Source organism: Pelodiscus sinensis, chromosome 5 (genome assembly GCF_049634645.1).
Source record: "Pelodiscus sinensis isolate JC-2024 chromosome 5, ASM4963464v1, whole genome shotgun sequence".
Classification (NCBI taxonomy): domain Eukaryota; kingdom Metazoa; phylum Chordata; order Testudines; family Trionychidae; genus Pelodiscus; species Pelodiscus sinensis.
In genome coordinates, this window is record NC_134715.1 from 3,124,651 (window position 1) to 3,143,877 (window position 19,227).

The following is a 19,227-nucleotide window of genomic DNA, read 5'->3' on the forward strand; positions in this document are numbered from 1 at the left end:
GTACTGGCAGCTGGACAGGGTTATAAAACCTGTCCTCGTCTTCAGACACAACCTGAATATATTTCCGAGCAGAAAGGAGCGGTTCGGGCTACTTCTCCTCGCCCCTCGCTGATGCATTGCAGAGCCAAAGTGGGGAGACTGATGTAAAATGAAATAGCCTGCTATTGCAGAGAACAGCTCCAAGAACAGTCAATGCCCTATTTTAAAGGTGACATTTCATAGAATCATAGAATCCCAGGGTTGGAAGAGACCTCAGGGGGTCATCAAGTCCAGCCCCTTGCCCAAGACAGGACCAATCCCAACTAAATCAACCCAGCCAGGGCTTTGTCAGGATGACACTTAAAAACCTCTAGGGATGGAGATTCCACCCCCTCCCTAGGGAACCCATTCCAGTGCTTCACCCGCCTCCTAGGGAAATAGTTTCTCCTAATATCCAACCTAGACCTCCCCCGCTGCAATTTGCTCAGTTACTAATGAATGTGACATTTATAAATACAGCACACAGGTCAGGGTGTGGGCAGTTATTTTTACTTGCTAGAGATGATTATACATGTGTGACTCATGCCTGCTTTATTTAGCAGCATGTGAGCTTTGGAGGAAAACAGCAACTTTATTATCCCAGCTCAGTGAAGGGCCTTCTGGGTGAGCTATGTTACCGGGGACTCGTTTCTGTAAAACCAGGATTGTGCTTCCATACGAGTATAAAACAAGAGCAAATCCACTGAAATTACGGTGGATGGTAGCCCTAGAAGGCCCCGCCATGGAGCAACACCACCTTGTGTGAGGTGCTACACAAATGAAGAACCAACAGATGGTCCCTTGCCCAGTTTGAAGGCTCAGTTCGCCAACAGAGTGGCACCAGCGTAAAACTGGTGTGAGCGAAATCCAAATCAGGCTTAATGCTGCGCTGTGGCTTTCGCTGATTACACAATATCATAGAGCAACAGGGGGCCTAGAATTACACGGATTAATAATGATGCTAATTAGTAAGATGGGAGAACCCCCAGTCACGGAGCAAGATCCCATGGAGTTAGGTGCTGTGCAAACATAGATCAAAAGAACATCCAATCAAAGCACAGTGAGAAATGTCAGTGGTCAGTCCATAGTTTACATAATTTACATATACCTAAATGCAGAACAATAATGCGCCACTCTGATGTCGTGCTTTTCAAGCGTTCAGAAATCAGGAGGCAGGACCCTCCCCCCCCAAATTGTGAGGATGTAAAAATAATGAACTAGAAAATAGCAAGCAAGATAAAGCTGGGTGGTTTATTTGCCTGCCGATTTCGGAGGACTGCGGGTAGACATTTTCTCTGGGATTGCGAGAAACTGAAGAACAATTAAAAAAAAACCCACCAAAAATTAAAAGGCTCACACAATCACAAGACTCTAGGGCTACGTCTACACTATGAATTTTCTCGGAAAAATATGCTAATAAGGGACTTGTTTGCATGAGTAAATCTCATTTGCATATTTTCTGTCGCTCCATTTTTGCACTGGGGGAGCTTTGTGCAAAAACAAGCCATGTGGATGTTGTCTTTTTGTGCAAACCCCCCTTTTTCTGCAAGATCCTTATGTCCCCAAAAAGAAGGGATACCAGTCTTGTGCAAAAACGGATAGGCAGAAAATATGCAAATGAGATCACAATTCATGTAAATGAGTCCCTCATTAGCATGTTTTTTGATGAGAAACCTCATAGTGTAGACGTAGACTAGGAGCTGGAGCTTTAAGAACACTCCTAAAATCATGAGACTTTCAACACAGTCCCAAGAGTTGGTAATGATGCCTCTAGCATTCCTGTGCTTATTGTGGGCATGTAGAAAATGGCATGGGAGAGTGGAATTGCAATGGGAAAGGGCCGTGGTTCGGCAGGGGCTAGTTTGCAGAGCAGAGGGAAAGTGGAGTTCCCAAAGTCTTCAGAGGGCCAGGAGAGGATCTTCTCTCCTCTGTGTGTTAGAACGTGGACAAGAGGATCTCCTGTCCTCTTGTGCAGACCTCAGAAAGCTCACAGGAAAGACATTCCTTCCCTACAAGAGGCGCAAGTCCTGGGCTCGGCCAACAAAATGCCGAATTGCATCCCTGACCAGCTGAAACACTGGTGATGAGGAAAGCTTTCTCTGTTGCTTTCCCAGAGGTGAGCTGTCTTGCAAAACAAAACTGTCCAACACATTCTGCCTTACAAGCAACCCATGCCGAATTATGTATGCGCAAGCTTCGTTGGAGAATGCATGTTCCCACAAGCTGATCCGAAGACAAAATGCCACGGGGCAAACACAGAGCCAGAAACAAAAATGGCGGAGTTGATTTAACAGCATATAGAACCTTACAAGTAAAGGATGTCAGGATTTTGGAATGAGGTACCAATAAAGCTGGCTGAAACATCGTAAGGAGTGTTCATTAAAACATTTCAATTGTTTTGATTTTTTTGTATGTACGATGTTTCAGCCAGCTGTAGCTTGCCAGACCTCACACCACTGGTGTAGCTCTTTTGTGAGCCCTTTCCAATTTGTCAGTATCCTTTTTGGACACCCGGACTGGAGACAGGATTCCAGTAAGGGTCTCATGAATGCCATAGACAGAGGTAATGCCTCCTCCCTACGCCGCCTTGATACTCCTCCATCTATACATCAAAAGATCCCGGACAGCTTCTTAGATCCAGCATCAGATCAGGATCTCATGTTCATCTAGTTTTCTACCATGACCTCTCTTGTACTTTTCATGGTCTTTGCTTTCCAGGGTACAGTGCGCCACTTCATAAGTGGAGGCCCACCAACAGGCCGAGTAAAGAGGGCAGTTGCCCCAGGCCTAGTAGCATCAAGCGCCCCTGGACCTTTAAATCACCGCCCAAGCACTGGTCTGCAAGTTCTGTGCAGCTTGAGGACTGGGGGCGAGGGGCAGCACCGCCATTTGGGTGGCAAGGAGAGCTGGCTGCCCAAGCCCTAGCCCTTCTGCCTGAGGCTCCGCCCCTTCCCATGGCCCAGAGTCGGGCCTCACCTCACTTTGCCTTGGGGCTCTCAAAAGCTGTTGGCCCCCCTGTATAAGTGCGAGGCACATTCTCTATGAGTGGGGACATAGGCTTATGTTTGTGTGCTCTAAAATAGATTTCATGTAAACGAATTAGTGTTACCACACAACCCAGGTCGGCCTGTATCACTGAAGTGTCCCCAACCGTCACTTGGATTTTACCTTTTTGTGTGTCATACGCAAAGCGACTGCATGACACGTGCTGAAGTAACTTCTTACGGGCGTGGTGGGAAGGGGAGGAGCTATAACACTATCGTGCAAAGGGATCTGGGCAGCTGCACCCTTTCTGCTTGCCTGAGCCCACTTTGATTCCACTGGGGTGTCATGTGGGCACAGGGTTCAAGCCACACAATTCTCCTTGAAGGATTAGGGCCTTCCACTCCAAAACTGCAAGCGAGTAACTTTACTCGTGTGAGTAGCTTCACTGCAGTCACTAACAGTCCTCAGATAAGCACATTTAAGTAGTACCCAAGAGTTTGAAGGATGTGGGCTAATTCTGCAAAACACTTACCATTCTAAAGCCATGTCTTCACGAAACAGAAGATTGTTGCTGCCTCAATTGATCTTCCGGAGTTTGATTTAGCAGGTCTAGTTAAGACTCGCTAAATCCAACTCAGAGGGTGCCCCAGACAGCTGCTGCTACTTCTGTTTGTGCTAAGAGTAAGGGAAGCCGACGGGAGCGTTTGCTCCCATTGACCTCTCGCTGTTGGGATGGCGCGGAAACATGAATCAAGGTATGTCAACTCCAGCTATGTAATTAAAATACCTTCAACTTTCTTATTCTTCCTTCAACTTTCTAACATTGTCAAAACAAATCTTTTTTGTCTAAAATGGCTCGAAGAGAGCTTTGGGGAAATTTTGAAGAACCACTCAATCAAAAAAATATTAAAGATATATGAGCTTTTGGAATGTCTCAGAAAATCTCCAGACTATTTTTTTTCAGTAACATATAATTTCTGAGGTTGTCCCAATTGAAAAGTTGACACACTAAATAAAATACCACCCACCACCTCACTTAGATGTCACTGACACTAATTCCCTCTGCTCATCCCCCCACCCCCAAACATACCCCTCTTCTTTTGAACTGTTTTGATATTTCATTTAAATACATGGCTACATTTTTACTGACACATATTGGTAGTCTACACTCATGCTTCACTATACATGAATAACGCACACATTATATCTACATGCTGATAAAACCAACCTTCTTTCACCATCTTGTGCTAGGCCCATGTTGACCAATTGCTTCTAGGGGAGCATGTGCTAAGTGTTCAAAGGGACTAGAGACACTTTCCTGGATTGAGTTGTAAGGATTTAGTCTTGCTAGCGCACCATGCTATAGCCTCAGCCAACAAAATATTGAACCTTAGCACACGAGCAGTCTCACTAAAGACCATGGGGTTAGTTATATGCTTCCCATGGCACATATGCTTGAGGGTTTTGCTGGATTGAGCTAGAACGCTCATCACCTGGAAGGCTGAAAGCTCTTTGGGGCACAGATTTTATAGTCACAATATATGTATACTATGCATATATGAGCGGATAATATGAGGGGCTCTGATAGTTGAATGCTGCTATTTTCATCTGCTCCATGCTTCGCTGGCATAACCACATTCCTAGCAGAATCCCAAGAGCTAGGTATTTTTAGTATTAATTGTACACAGCACATCTACGGCATACACGCACCTACGCCAAATGTAGGATCAGTGCCACCAACTCTTGTGATTTTAGCATAAATCTTGCACTTGTAGGTTTTTTTTTTTAAGCCCCCGCTCTTGGAGGCAGAGGATTATGTGAGAATTTTGGCTTTTTAAAAAAAATATTTCTAGCCTTTGTGATTTCAGAGAAAAGCCTGACATTTTGAAGTGAAACCTACAAGCTTAGAAAACATAAAACAGTAAAAAGAAACTCCTATTGATTAGTATTTACGTGCCATGATTTTTAAGATAATCTCACAAGGTGAGAAGGTGGGGGAGGTGTCCTGACGATTATTTTTTTCCATTTTGGGGTTTGGCACTGCAGAATTACACTTACTTCTTTCCTCTACCTCGCCCTGCAGAAACTTTACTCTGTTTGCAACTAGTGACATCTTTCCCCCATAGAGTATGTCTACATTGCATTCCTCTTTCGAGAGAGGAATGCAAATGCAGACAAACGATATTGCAACTGAAGTGCGGATTTGAATTTCCCACGGTTCATTTGCATAGTCGCGGCCAGCCGCTTTTTTCATAATGCCCTATTTTGAGGTAAAAAACGCTGTTAAGATGCGGTTATTCAGAGAAAAAATCCTTCTTTTGAAATAATCCTAACTCCTTATAAAATGAGGTTTAAGGGTTATTTCAAAAGAAGGTTTTTTTCTCAAAATAACCACTTTTTTACCTCAAAATATGCTAAACAGCATTTTTTTACCTCAAAATACGGTATTTCGAAAAAGCAGCTGGCCGCGATTATGCAAATGAAGCATGGGAAATTCAAATCCGCACGTCATTTGCAATTTCGTTTGTGTGCATTTGCATTCCTCTCTCGAAAGAGGAATGCAGTGTAGACCTACCCATAAAGATTATAAAAGAAAGAAATAATGAGTCAATTTCTCTCTATTTAAGTATCTCACTTTCATGATTAGTTAATAAACAAAGCAGGCTTAAACCAGATTAGGCCCTTTTAGTGCTAGGCACTCTACATAGACATACTAAGAGGCAGCCCCAAAGAGTTACAGTCTTCAGAGATAAGAGAAAGGAAATGTTGTTTCTCTCATTTTACAGGAGGCAAATTAAGGCCCAGAGTAATAAGTGACTTACCCTAGATCACACAAAAAGTCTATGATCAGTTGAACCTAAATCTCCTAAACCCGACTTCACTGCCTTAGCCACAAGACAATCTTCCTTGCTACACAGCCCACAGCTGGAGGTTGATAGTTGCCTTTAGAAAACACAAATCTTCTATCAACGCCAATAGGATTTCCGTGCATGTGAAATGACAACTAACCCATGGGGTAGCAGTGCGTGGTACTTCTTTTAGGCCACTGGCACGTCCGTAAGAGGGAGAGACAAAGAGGCCCTTGTTCTGCTGTTACTGATTTAGATTTCTAGTCACATTAATTAAACTGGGAATATTACGCGTGCATTTGCTTAGCAGCAGCTTGCTCTGAATTGCTAAAAATTTGCAAGGACTGCATAAGTGTATTATATATGTGTGTGTGTGAATTTATATATATATGCGCACATTTATATGAAATAAAAATTATCTCTATATATGAATAACTATATATTCATATACATAAATGTGCCTGCCTGTTACTAATCTTGACAAGAAATAATTATGCGCAGTGCTGAGAAGTGAAACTAACAGCAATTACATTAGAAACAGAAAGCAGACATTACGAGTGTCATGTTAGGGCTGTGTCTATGCTACATGTAATTAAGCAGCAGGCTGTGTGAAATGCAGCACAATGTTCTCTTTGTTGCTGTGATAAGCCACAGAAATGGGGTGTACCGATACCTGTGAGTGCTAGTTGGCATTGAGAATCCATGTATTCATCTGTGGTGTGTATTATTTAACGTGCTAATCTGTAGCATGAGAGTCGCATTGGGTTTTTGTAGTATTCTATGGGGTTTGAAGTCTTGGAGGAACAGATATAGAAAATCCAAACTCCTGAGGCAGCTTTGGAAATCTGAATCCGCTGTTATTTTTCCCCATGATCTCTCTGTACGATGACTGGAGGCTGGCGGCAGGGGTAGACCTTGCCGCAGCCTCAGACTTTCCCATTCTCTGGATGATCCAGTCTGGCCCTGGTTCCCATTAGATCAGACGAATGGGGTTCTACTGCATCAGGACTAAACCAAGCCCTCTGGTCTCCCCAGCTGGTCGATATTGCAGGACAGCAAGTGTATTTAAACAAATCATGTAGAGTGGGATTTTTCATAGAGACTCAGCACTGAACTAATTCTGCTCCTCTTACCGTGAATTCCATCAAGTCAACAGGACAGCTGGTGAACCTGAAGCTAGGTAAATGCTTACATGCTTTTTTATCTGGAGCCTTTATTCAGTGTAAGGTTTTCAAAACATATTAGTATTAGTCTTAATTTAGCCCTGGTCTACACTAGAGAGTTATTTCAAATTCACTCCCTTTATTGTGAAAGAATAAGAGGATCGTCCATGCTATCAAGCCCGTTATTTCAAAATAACAAGACGGTTATTTTGAAATCTGTACTCCTGCTTTCCTCAGGGAATAATGCTTAGTAGGAAATAGTTATTTCGAAATAGCGGTAGTATGGATGCTCTGGTGCTGCTGTTTCGAAAGAACTATTCCCAGTACTTCCTGGGGCTCTAAGTCTGCGATAACGGAGCCTGCCTTCGACTAATTTCAAGGCTCCCCTGTTGTGGGGACGTGCTATTTCAATTTCGTTATTTTAGGAGTTATTCTTTCAAATGTAGTTATTTCAAAATAATTTCCTAGTGTAGACATGCCCTCGGTGAGTTCTACAGTATAGGCATTTATTTATTTATTCATCGTGTATTATATTTGCATTGATCATAACATATTTTGCGATAATTAATATCAACAGGCTAATGTATTTATTTAATATTAACTGTATATCCCTACTTCAGAATGCTACTTGAAAAAACCGTGTGCACTGGAAATCCTTGGGTGTATCCCAGTGAGCACATATAAAAGATGTTCAAATAAGTATCTTTATACATCTCAGCTATTTGTTTCAGTGGCAGGAACAAGAATTCTCAGTGGGGAAGATGATAAACCGTCACTGCTTCGCCAAAGGAGAAGTCTCTGTATTCCGCTGCACCATGCGACTGTTGTACACTCAGGCTAAAGAAATGTGCCTGGCACAAATGTGCACAGCAAAGTACAAGAGGTCAGATCACGTGCTGGTATGCACGGGGCACTGATCCATTGACACGATGCTGGGTTTTGCCAGCTCATGATCAGACCCTATATTTACAGTTATCCAACATGACTAAATACAGGCAACACCTCTTTAAACCAGGACTCTGGTCCAGATCAGACTCTGGTCTGGTCCTGCTGGACCATGGATGTTCCAGGGTCAGAGAGTCCAAGCACAGGAAGGGTGGGTCGGGAGCCTGGTGCGCTGCACAGAGGAGAGGGGAGACTGACACAATGCAGCGGGGGGAGGAGGTGCCGTTAGCCTGGTGCATGGCCCATCTGGGTTGCAGATAGGAAGGTGAGAGCTGGTGCGTGGCCCAGATGGGCTGCCTGGGGGGCCCGGGAGCTGAGAAGCTGCTGCACCGCCAGAGGGGGGTTGACTGGAAGCCCAGTAGGTCGGCATGGGCCATACGGAAGGGGGGAGGAACAGTGGCAGAGGGGTCAGATGTGACCTCCGCTGGTCCAGCAAAATCCCTCATCTGGGATCAGTCAAGTCCCACAGGTGGTGGACCAGAGAGGTCCAACCTATACCAGTGTATGTAGCTCTGCTACAACCCCCTGTGCTCCTGTACGTCTGTCCCATATTTGCAAAGAACACATCTCAGGCAAACCATTGAGTCGGCCACTTTGAGTCCACCTAGTCACATATTCTCTACGCCCAAATGAAGCACCCTCTCTTCTCCCAAAGTCAAGGGCCTTCCGTGCAATCGGCAATAGAAATCTGTGGCGAAAATGTTTATTTTTCCGATAAAGCCACTTGAGATATTTTCTCGGGCCTCCTTTACTTAGGAGGTAGAATCCAGGCTTATCCAAACCCCTCATCACTAAGTGCAACATAATCCCCTGTTTGCACATCAGTAACACAAAAATCTCTCCTAGCCAGACTGCCCTAAGTGAAAATCTACTTTGCAGTCCATGTCCCGTTTGGATAAACGGGCTTCGGCCAAATGCATTTGGACACTAGACAGTCCCTCTGGTACCGCAGTGACACAAACCTTTGCAAATATCGTATAAATCTGAATTCACTTTCCTAAAGTGACTGTTTATATATTAGGCCCTGAAATCAGCATTGCAATCTTTGCAAACTTTAAGACAAAGGCAAACTGTCTGCTTGATTCTGCTGACCAGCCAGCAGGTATAAATAGCCTGATTTATTTGCCAAGGGTTTAGAATATGAGGGAAAAACAACTGAAGGCCTGTGAATAAGGAGACATTTTGCACCTGTCCCAGCAAGATGAATAAGATGAAATCCACATTGGGATACTATGACACTGCAGGGAAACGCAACCCCCAAACGGCATCTTTTGCCTCCCACCCTGTGCCACACGGCTCACCTTATCCACCACGCAGATCTGCCTCTTACTTTGGGCATCCAGGATTTCCACTTCGAAGTACGTGATCTTTGAATGTCGCAACACAGGCGATGGTCTGAGATGGCCAGCAGAGAGAACAAGCTGAGACAAGTTGAAAAAAGACCTTGTGTCATTCTGGAGGCTCGGCAGTGTGGCTCCATGCACAGGAAAGTCCTTCTTGTGTTCCGGCGTGCTGGGTTTATGCCTCCTAAACATTGTGTGACCCAGCAGTAGCAACTGTCATGTCGACACAGGACACTTCCAAGGGGGAAATGTGTCCTCCCTGCATCAGTTAAATACAAGTATGGACTGATGAGACATGAAAGGTCAAGTGGCATTCCATTTTGAGAGTCCAGTCTTATTTAGCAGCACTGAAAACAATGACTCTCTAATCCATTTCTATATTTAACTTGCTATTGTGATGTGCTGCGTTGCTGCTTTTTTTTTAAACAGCATTTGAAACGACACATCCTACTTTCGCGCTTTATCTTGATTCTGTAATATGACAAGCCAGTCCCTGAAACTCCAGGGCCAGAAAGAGATTAGGAATGAAATGCAATGGATTCCACAGTTATCTATCTGGGTTAGATGTTTGAACATGTCCATATGTGAAAACAAATATGTGAAATGTCATCTCCCCCCGAGATGCCTGCTGATGCACATGGGGAAGTTAAAACAACAAAATGCCAAGAGTTCATCAGCAGAACTTGAGAGTCGCTGACATACCCCGGTGGCAGAAAAGGTTTGGCATTTGGCTACACTGAATGCAATGCGTGGTATGTTACATAGTCAAAGCAGAATTCTCTCCTCAGCTACACCAATACCACTGGAGCCAAAGAAATTATACCATTGCAAGTCTCCATTTCAGGAAAGTGTTCATGCTCAAAAAGAATGAAATCCGTGGGACTCTTCGTGTACTTAAAGTTATGTACCTGCTTAAGAAACTTACTGGGTAATTTGAACGCTCCTCTCCCCCACTCCAAGCCAAAATTCAAGATGGTGTTAGCCCTTTTTCTGGTGTTCCACACTAAACTAAGAGGCCTTAATCTAATACATGTTTTAGAGAGTTTGTCTGTTTGTTTGGCCAAGAACTCCTCCTAAACAAACCAAACAATGGGTACTGAAGAAATGGTTTGTGTCCATGAAAGTTCATGATACCATCTACATGTTTTGTTAGTCTTTAAGATGTTGCAAGACTATTTGTTGTTTTTTAAGTTTTTCCCATTATAGACAAAGGGTATGTCTACATTGCAGAGTTTTTCCAGAAAAAATACACTTACAGCCACACTGCTATTGTGTTCTTTCAAAGGAAAGTCAAAAGAACGGAGGTGTTTTTCTGACAGCAGTAAACCTCTTTCTACGAGGAAGAAGCCTTTTCCGAAAAAGCTTGTTCGGAAAAAGGTGTGTGTGGATGTGGAAGAGAGTGTTTTTTTGAAAGCAGAGGCCTTTAGGAAAAAGCACAGGTATCCTGATGGCCACTCCGTCTGCAGTAATCTCAACTGAAATGTGAGATAGAGTCCAATCAATGTGAACGCTATCTTTCAAAAAAGCAGATTGCTTTTTCGTTGTGCTCTTGCTGTGTAGACACTCTCTTTCAGAAATGTTTTTCCGGATGATCTCTTCCAGAAAAGCTTCTTCCAAAAGAAGCTTGCAGTCTAGATATAGCCTAACTCAGCTACCTCTCTGAAGATTTCCTCCTAAACAGTATGAGCTAGGACCACCAAATTTGGCAGGCAGCTTCCTCTTACCATAACTTAAAGCCAAATAAGGGTTTGGTTGTACAAGGAAAATGGGATGTGCCTGGAATGGAATTGCTTCTCCAATATGCTTTCCAGAAATGAGATAAACTGAAGACATATGCCAGGAAAATGGGACGTGCCTGCAAATGGGATTGCTTCTCATAAAAGCAAACAGAAAAGAGACAGAATTAGCAAATCAAGTAAAGGCCTCAAAATTGACGTAACGGAGCAAATGTTGAAAGAGATTGAACCAAGATGAAGCAGAAAAATAGGATGAACCTGGATTAGGAATTTTAAAAAGTTTGTCTGTGTGTCTGATCAAGAACTCCTTCCAAATGGTAAGAGCTAGGACCACCAAATTCGGTATAAAGTTTCCTCTGATCATAACTTAAAGTAATGTAAGGGTTTGGTTGTGCCAGGAAAACAGGATGTGTCTGGAATGGGATTGCTTCTCATAAAATCAAACAGAAAAGTGACAGAATCACCAAATCAAGTATAATCCTCAAAATTGACATAACGGAGTAAATGTTGAAAGAGACTGAACCCAGATGAGCCAGAAAACCGAGATGACCCTGGAACAGGATTGCTTCTCAATAAACCTTAGAGAAAAGAGATAACACAGAGTCCTGGTCTACACTAGGACCTTAGTACAAAGTAACACCCCCCTTCAAGTCTGAATTAGTAAGCAGTGCCATTCACACAACCATGCCATTTATTCCAAAATAACGGGCAGTGGAATTTGAACTCTTTAGTCCTGCTTTTCATGAGGAATAATGCCAATTCTGAACTTGTACGTTCGAAATAACGATAGTGTGGACACTCTGGTGCTGCTAAATTGTGCTAAATGGCCCCCAGGAGGCCTCCTGCAGCTTCCCAGAGTGCTTCCTGGTGCTCTGAGTCCAAGGTAGCATGTCCACATTAACGGAGCCCGCCTCAAACGACATTCCATGGTTCCCCATAGCGAGGACATTCCACGCTTCCCAATAACGAGGACATGCAAGTTTGAATGTATTAAATCGGGAGTTCTTAAGTCGAATTTAGTCATTTTGAAATAATCTCCTTGTGCAGACATGGCCAGAGAAATTTGGAGCCATGATCTGTTTTGGCCCAGCTAAATCAAGCATTAAGGTCTGAAAACGAGGAGACAATGTTACTGGAAACCAAACTGACCCAAACTCTTTTAGTTAAAACATTGTAAATTATAAGAGCTTATAGGGATGATGGAATTCCCATTTGAAAAGTGGACTAAAATTATCTTAATAAAAATAACACCGTATTTCTGGAAAATGCCATCATTTCAACAAAGCACGTACAATTTCCTTTTATTTAAAAAAAATGAGTTGAGGACCTGAGCAGTGCTGGGTCAGTCTGGTAGAATTTTAAATAAAGGTCTGGCTAAAACAAAACACGTTTTCATCATGCCCTTACTAGGGTTGCATTTCTCACTGAGGGTATGTCTAGACTGCATCTCTCTGTTGGCAGAGGGATGCAGATTAGGCAGGTCGACATTGCAAATGAAGCAGGGATTTAAATATCCCACACTTAATTTGCATTAAAATGGCTGCCTTTTTTGCCGACTCAGCACTTTGTTAGCAAAAAGTGGCCGTCTAGAGGGGGATCTGTTGAGAAAGTAAGCCTTTTTCGACAGATCCCTTATGCCTCCTGCAAGGAGGTTTACAGGATCTGTTGAAAAAGTCTTTCTTTCTCGACAGATCCCCCTCTAGACTGCTGCTTTTTGCCAACAAAGTGCTGAGGCGGCAAAAATGGCAGCCATTTTTATGCAAATTAAGCATGGGATATTTAAATCCCTGCTTCATTTGCAATGTCGACCTGCCTAATCTGCATCCCTCTGCCAACAGAGAGATGCAGTCTAGGCATAGATGAGATGAAAAGACATTCAGGGTGAGCCAAGCAGTGGCACCATATTGATGTTTTCCATCTCAAATGTCTCACTGAACTAATGAGCTACACAGAGCGTTGCCATTAAATGGCACTTAGTTAGCAGGAACACCTCTCTCCCATATACATGGAACTACACTCCTTTTCCTGCTCAATCTCCGGGGCATTTTGGGCATAGCACCAAATGAAGACTCACTCCATCCCCCATATCAAGATCAGCCTTGCAGTTATGGGTCCTGAAGGGTAGGCACAGAAAAAGTCATCCCACCCGGTTTTAAGGACAAAGGGTGCCATCGTACGATAATCCAGCCTGTGTATCCACATCAGCAAGATAAAAGTTTACAACCAGTGCACTGAAAATAAGGACTGTTAGCTTTAAAGCAACCATTCCTTAAACATAAATAAGCAGTCTACCTATGATATTGCTGAACACGAAGAGGCACTATGCAATATCTGGGAAATCACCGGAATGGAAAGGAGAATGCGTTGAAATTAATATGACAGTCTCAGACTGAAAATAAAATTTCTATTCTAAGGCCCTGGCCTTTCAGACACTTAACTTCCTCTGGGTGAGTAATCCAACTGGTTTCACCACAACAAACCACAGTACATGAAGCTAAGCACAAGCATAAATCGGCCCAGGATTAGGCCTGTATATGTTATTTTCCTGTTATAATGTTGATCTCACCTTATCAGTTACGACCAAAGAGAAATGGGATGACAACAGGGAATAAAAAGGCCTACACCTAATCCAATGGATATTAATATTTTGACGCCAATGGAAACAGGAGGAGGAGGACACTGTAATGGAAAACTATAGAAGCATAGAACACTAGAACTGGAAGGGATCTTGATAGGTCATTGAGTCCAGTCCCCTGCCCTCATGGCAGGATCAAGCACCATCTAGACCATCCCTGATAGATGTCTATTTAACCTGCTCTTAAATATCTCCAGGGATGGAGATTCCACAACCTCCCAGGGCAATTTATTCCAGTGTTTAACCACCCTGACAAGCAGGAAGTTTTTCCTGATGTCCAACCTAAACCAGACCGGGGAGGTCCCCCGCCACCGGTCCTCTAGCCTGCCAACCCTAGAAGAAATGACTATGGAGATTAACCCATATCAAAGCGGAAGAAAGGTGGTAATGCCCAGGCCCTGACCCCACTGCCAGGGGATGCCACAGGCCCAACATGAGCCCCATGGCAGTCGACTATTGCGGCTCCAGTCCCAGTCCTCTTGGCACTGGGCTCCCAACCCTGGGGCATCTGGTCTACGAACATCCATTGATCTGCTGGACCACAAATGTTGCCGGACAAGAGTGTCCCCATTTAGAGAGGTGCAACTTTTAGTAAATATGTCCATGTAAACTGGGATTTGTACCCTTAGCTCCAAATCTAGACAGAGCCTAAAGCTTGCAGAAAGAGTTAATCTGGAAAAAGGATCTCTCCTTAGATCTGTCTACCTTATATTTAATATAGTTCTTATATTAGCACTCAGCACAGTAGCATCTGGGTAGCTTCACAAATAAAAAAAAAAATCTACAAAAATGATATTTCTCTGTTCTTAGCCAAATGGAAAATTACATTGTGACGGATGAAGTGGTCCACCCTTCAACTCAGAAACTAGATAATAGTTTTGACATGAGCGACAGCCACAGAGGAGCCAATATGCCAAGTAGAACAAATACAGACAAATCTGATACAATTTAGTCTAACTCTTTAGATCACTGGGAAGCCGATAGATTGGTGTTAACTGTAGTGGACTAAATGAAAATGCAGGAGAGCAAACATCAGAGAAGAACACACAGTCAAGACTGGTTGGCTTTCTGGAAGATAAGTGTTAGTCAAACAGAAGTTATGAAGCGCAGTGTTGGGATAATTGGATGAAATTCTATGCATTTTTCAGAAAGGTCACACTAAATGAGTTACTCATCCTTTCTGGCCTTAAACACCCCCGATCTATGAAATACAAAATGTATCTTAAACTTCTGCCTGCTGATTGATTACACTGAAAATGACAGACCCATGAAAGAGTAATTACAATGATGATTAGATGAGATGCAAATACAGGAATAGAAAACGCTCTGTAATGACGTAGGCATCTACATTTAAAAATGAAATACAAAGATTTAAAACTATAACCATAAAAACTTTGCTGTTGATACTGAAAAAAAAAATCTTTCACTTCCTGGATACATTTGAATGGCATGAATTTATTATCTGATATTGGCAAATGGACAGTAATAGATCAGAACCAATTTCCACGCAATGAAACATTTACAGATGTTTTTTACTGATATTGCTTCAACACTCTGTGAAAAGGTAAGTAAAAGCTATAGGAGATCAATTTTTTGGTGGTAAATTAAATCAGGGTTGATCTGGTGTACAAATCCTCTTTGAAGGCAATTGTGATGATTTATCATAGAAAACTAGAACTGGAAGGGACCTTGATAGGTCATTGAGTCCAGTCCCCTTCACTATTAGCAGGACCAAGCACCATCTAGACCATCCCAGATAGATGTCTATCCAACCTGCTCTTAAATATCTCCAGTGATGGAGACTCAACACCCTCCCCAGGCAATTTATTCCAGTGTATCACAACCCTGACAGGTAGGAAGTTTTTCCTAATGTCCAACCTAAACCTCCCTTGCTGCAGTTTAAGCACATTGCTGCTTACCCTGTCCTCAGAGGCCAAGGAGAACAATTTTTCTCCCTCCCTTGTAACACTAGGAGTTATACAAATTGAGGAATTGAGGATCAAATTGCTTCCTTTTCATATTAACTCAAGAGTGTAAGACGTGGAATATACCACCCTTGACAGCAGAGAGTGAGGTGTGAAAGGTGGAAAATAAACCACTTATGCAAGGTAGGTGAGAGATACTCTTCCAAAAATGAGCAAAAACAGGGCACATGAATGACAACCCAAGATTTAAAAGGGAGGTGATGTACAGTAAGCAGCTATTAGGTTGCCTTTTTTTTTTTTAATACTTCAATGTAAAATTCTTAGGCCCAAATATGCTTCCCTCTGTCCAGACATGCACATGTGGGTGGGGAAGGAACAGCCAAGTTCTCCATCTCTGTCAGAAGGACAGTGCATGCCTGTGTTCCCCAGCCGAAGACTGGGGGGGGGGTGTCGACTGGAGAAAGACCAAAAGCCTCACCAGGAATGTCTCCGTGGAACCCAACTAGGCATGTGGCGAGCTTGGGCCAACATTAGCCAATATTACCATGGTCTGGCAGGACGGTTGGCAGAGCCAGTTGTTGTGGGTTCCCTGACATTGTGGAACTCTAGGAGCTGTCTCCACATCTCTTCCTGCCACCGAGTCCTGTGTTCGGAAGGACCTGGGCCCAGCTTGCTTTCCACACGCAGGCAACACAAGTTTTTATGCAGCTTTCCAGGTGGGGCTGCTCCCCTCTTCCCCAGGTGGAGAGGCGGCAGACAGACTACAGGTTTGTGGTGGTTGAGCAATGGGAGATTTTACACACAGAAGGGATGCTGGCACGCTGCCCTTTTGCAGCAATAAATGAACCCATAGCTGGGAAGAAGCATTTGGAGAAAGGCAGCAGGACTGAGTCATGGCTAGGGCTATACAATGGGACTTTGGAGACTTGCCCTGTCCTGGCTTTGCCACTGATTTGCCTGGTGACCTTCTGCAATTCACTTCCCACTTGTTTCCTCTCCCATCCAAGGTCTAGTCGGTGCAGATCGGTGGTGGGCCACCGGTGGATAAGGCCAATTCACTAGTGGGCCATGAGATGGTTTGTTTATGTTAAGTGTCCACAGCTTCTAGTGGTCACATTAGCAAACTCTCTCTCAGCCCACCAGTGGATGATCCTGATGGGCCACAGGTTGTCCATTACAGAAGGAGGAAGACTGATTCTTAGGGTACGTCTAGACTTCAGGCTTTTGTCGACAGAAGTTTTGTCGACAGATACTGTCGACAAAGCTTCTATCGACAAAGAGCGTCTAGACTACATTCAGTTCTGTCGACAAAGCAAGCTGCTTTGTCGACATGGTAGTGTAGACGCAAAGGACAGTTTAGATGCAATAATGCTTTCTGTAGACAGAACTGTCAACAGAAGGTGTTATTCCTCGTAAAATGAGGTTTACCAGCATCGACAAAACTGCTGAGTTCTGTTGACGTTATGTCGACAGAACTCAGTGGTAGTGTAGATGCAGGTTTAGTTTTGTAGACAAAAGTCCACTTTTGTCGACAAAACCCTGTAGTCTAGACACATCCCTAGTGTGTCTTTAAACAGTGCCTCACAATGATCTGTAGCCCCTTCTATAGCCTTGGGTTGTTGCTGCCACCTTAATAACGTGTGCTAATATTTTGTACTCATCCTTCCCTCCTTCTGGAGGGAAGGAAATTTCCTTTCAGTCTACAGCATTTTCGGCTGTTAAGGCAGCATCTCTGTCACTTCCAGCTCCTGTCGACAGTAGTTCACCCATCACCGTTTTATCACCTACATTCCTGTCGGCTTTGTGGAAGAAGAATTCTTCCTTTCCCACAGGAACCTTGATGAGAGCGAGTGCTCTGTGTTCCGACAACAGAGATTCCATTGTCCGAGTCATGATTGTTCCCACGCCAGCCTAAAGCTAGGCAGGTGATCAAGCTGATAGCTCAGCAATTAAATAAGGGCCTAATTTGGGAGACCCTGCCATTAACTTTGGAGTAAATTGTGGGTGCTCAAGCTTTATTAGGGGCCTCTGTATGTAATTTCAATGCTTCACTTTACACACACATATTTGAAAGCAGATTTCAGTAGGGGAGCCCTGTTAGGGTGTCTACACTGCACCCTTAGCTCAAAATAAGATACAAGGTTTGCGCTATGCAAGTTGCGTATCTAATTTCAATTCTATAGGCTATTCCAAAATTTGACGCGTCTACACAGTGCCAAATTTCAAAGCAACACACTATTTCGAGACATCCCCTTATCCCTCATGGAATGAGATTTACAGGGATGCCGAAATAGTGCATCAGCTATATTTCGCAATGGCAGATGCATTCAAAAGACGCAGGGTAGCTATTTCGGAATACCTCTGTTATCCTGAAATAGCCTTGCAGTATAGACATTTATTTAGTCTGTTTCAGCAAAACCAACAGCGAGTCTGGTGGCACGGAAAACATATGAAAGCCAGCAGGGGAGCACCTCCCTGGACACATGGTTTCTGACTTTCAAGTTGTCATTCTCAGGCCAAAAAAGCCTTCACAAACAGACCACAACAAGAAACTGCTGAGCTAGAAGTCATATGCAAATTTGACACCCTGAAAAAAGGCTTAAATAGAAAGATGCAGTGGTTCTCACGATAATAAGTAATTTCCCATTCAGGTACTTTCATCTTCTTATCACTGTTGTCGATAAGTCACATCCACTCTGATTTAATTAGCACTGATGTCACACTCCCATCTCTGTAGCCTCTCCTTTTTTATCTTTTTCTTTGTTCTTCAAGCATCTCAGGAAGTGAGTTGTAGCTCACAAAAGCTTACACCCTGATGCCCTAATACATGTGTTGCTCTTTAAAGTGCCACCGGACTCCTTGTTATATTTGAAAATGCCGGCCACAAATTGCTTGTGTGCCCTTTTACCTGATCTGGCCAGGAGTTTAACAGCGTGCCTCTTGGAGAATGCCTCGTGGGTTAATGACTTTAAAAACTCTGTTGATTCTGCTACGTGGGTTGATTCTTTACAACTAGAATCCACTTATGGAACAATCACAGTAGGAATTTGGACATGTACAGTAGACTGCTAGAATCTTCTCTACACAGAACCATATACACTATTACAAGATGCTAGATATATATTTTAAAGTTATAGAAAATGGTATATAATAGTAACCAGTGTAATATCAAAATGAAAAAATGAATATTTGATTAAGTAAATAAAGACTGAATTATAATAGTTACCAAAGACTTTGGGGTCTTCTAACTTTCAAGGGCTAAGTCATAGAATTTACACTATAGATTTTTATATGAAATATCTACATTGTACATATCTATCTAACATACCCCTTCTGGGAGAGATAGTTCTAAAGCATTCTCTACTGGCTTAAATTGGCTCCATCGAAACTAAAGGATAAAGGTGCCAAAAATCGGTATCTGGCCTAGTGAGGAAGGCACACAACTGGAACATGTTGGCCACGTAACATAGAGCAACCCCAAGGCTGCTACAAGTTATAGTGGGGGCTGAACCAGCACCCCACAGTTTGGGGGCATGAGGACAATATAAAATTGGGGTATAGCCATCTCTTTGCTTCTCTGGAGAAGCCGAGGATCAGGCGCCACATGTATCAGCAGTAGGGCAGAGTG

At 43.3% G+C, this 19,227-nt stretch overlaps 1 protein-coding gene across 6 annotated transcripts in view; it reads right to left on the reverse strand.

Moving 5' to 3' along the window:
• The window catches only part of TECRL (trans-2,3-enoyl-CoA reductase like), a 211,535-nt gene that overhangs the window by 58,291 nt on the left and 134,017 nt on the right, over positions 1–19,227 (reverse strand). Inside the window, exon 1 of one of the 6 annotated variants that reach the window (XM_075929237.1) lies at positions 9,262–9,730. The exons of 4 other annotated variants lie outside the window; for them this stretch is intronic. In XM_075929237.1, coding sequence (XP_075785352.1) covers positions 9,262–9,495 — 234 coding nt within the window. In that variant the 5' untranslated portion in view covers positions 9,496–9,730. Of the gene's footprint in view, positions 1–9,261; positions 9,731–19,227 lie in introns of those variants that run through there. One more of the 6 variants, XM_006127961.4, reaches the window with a different exon arrangement.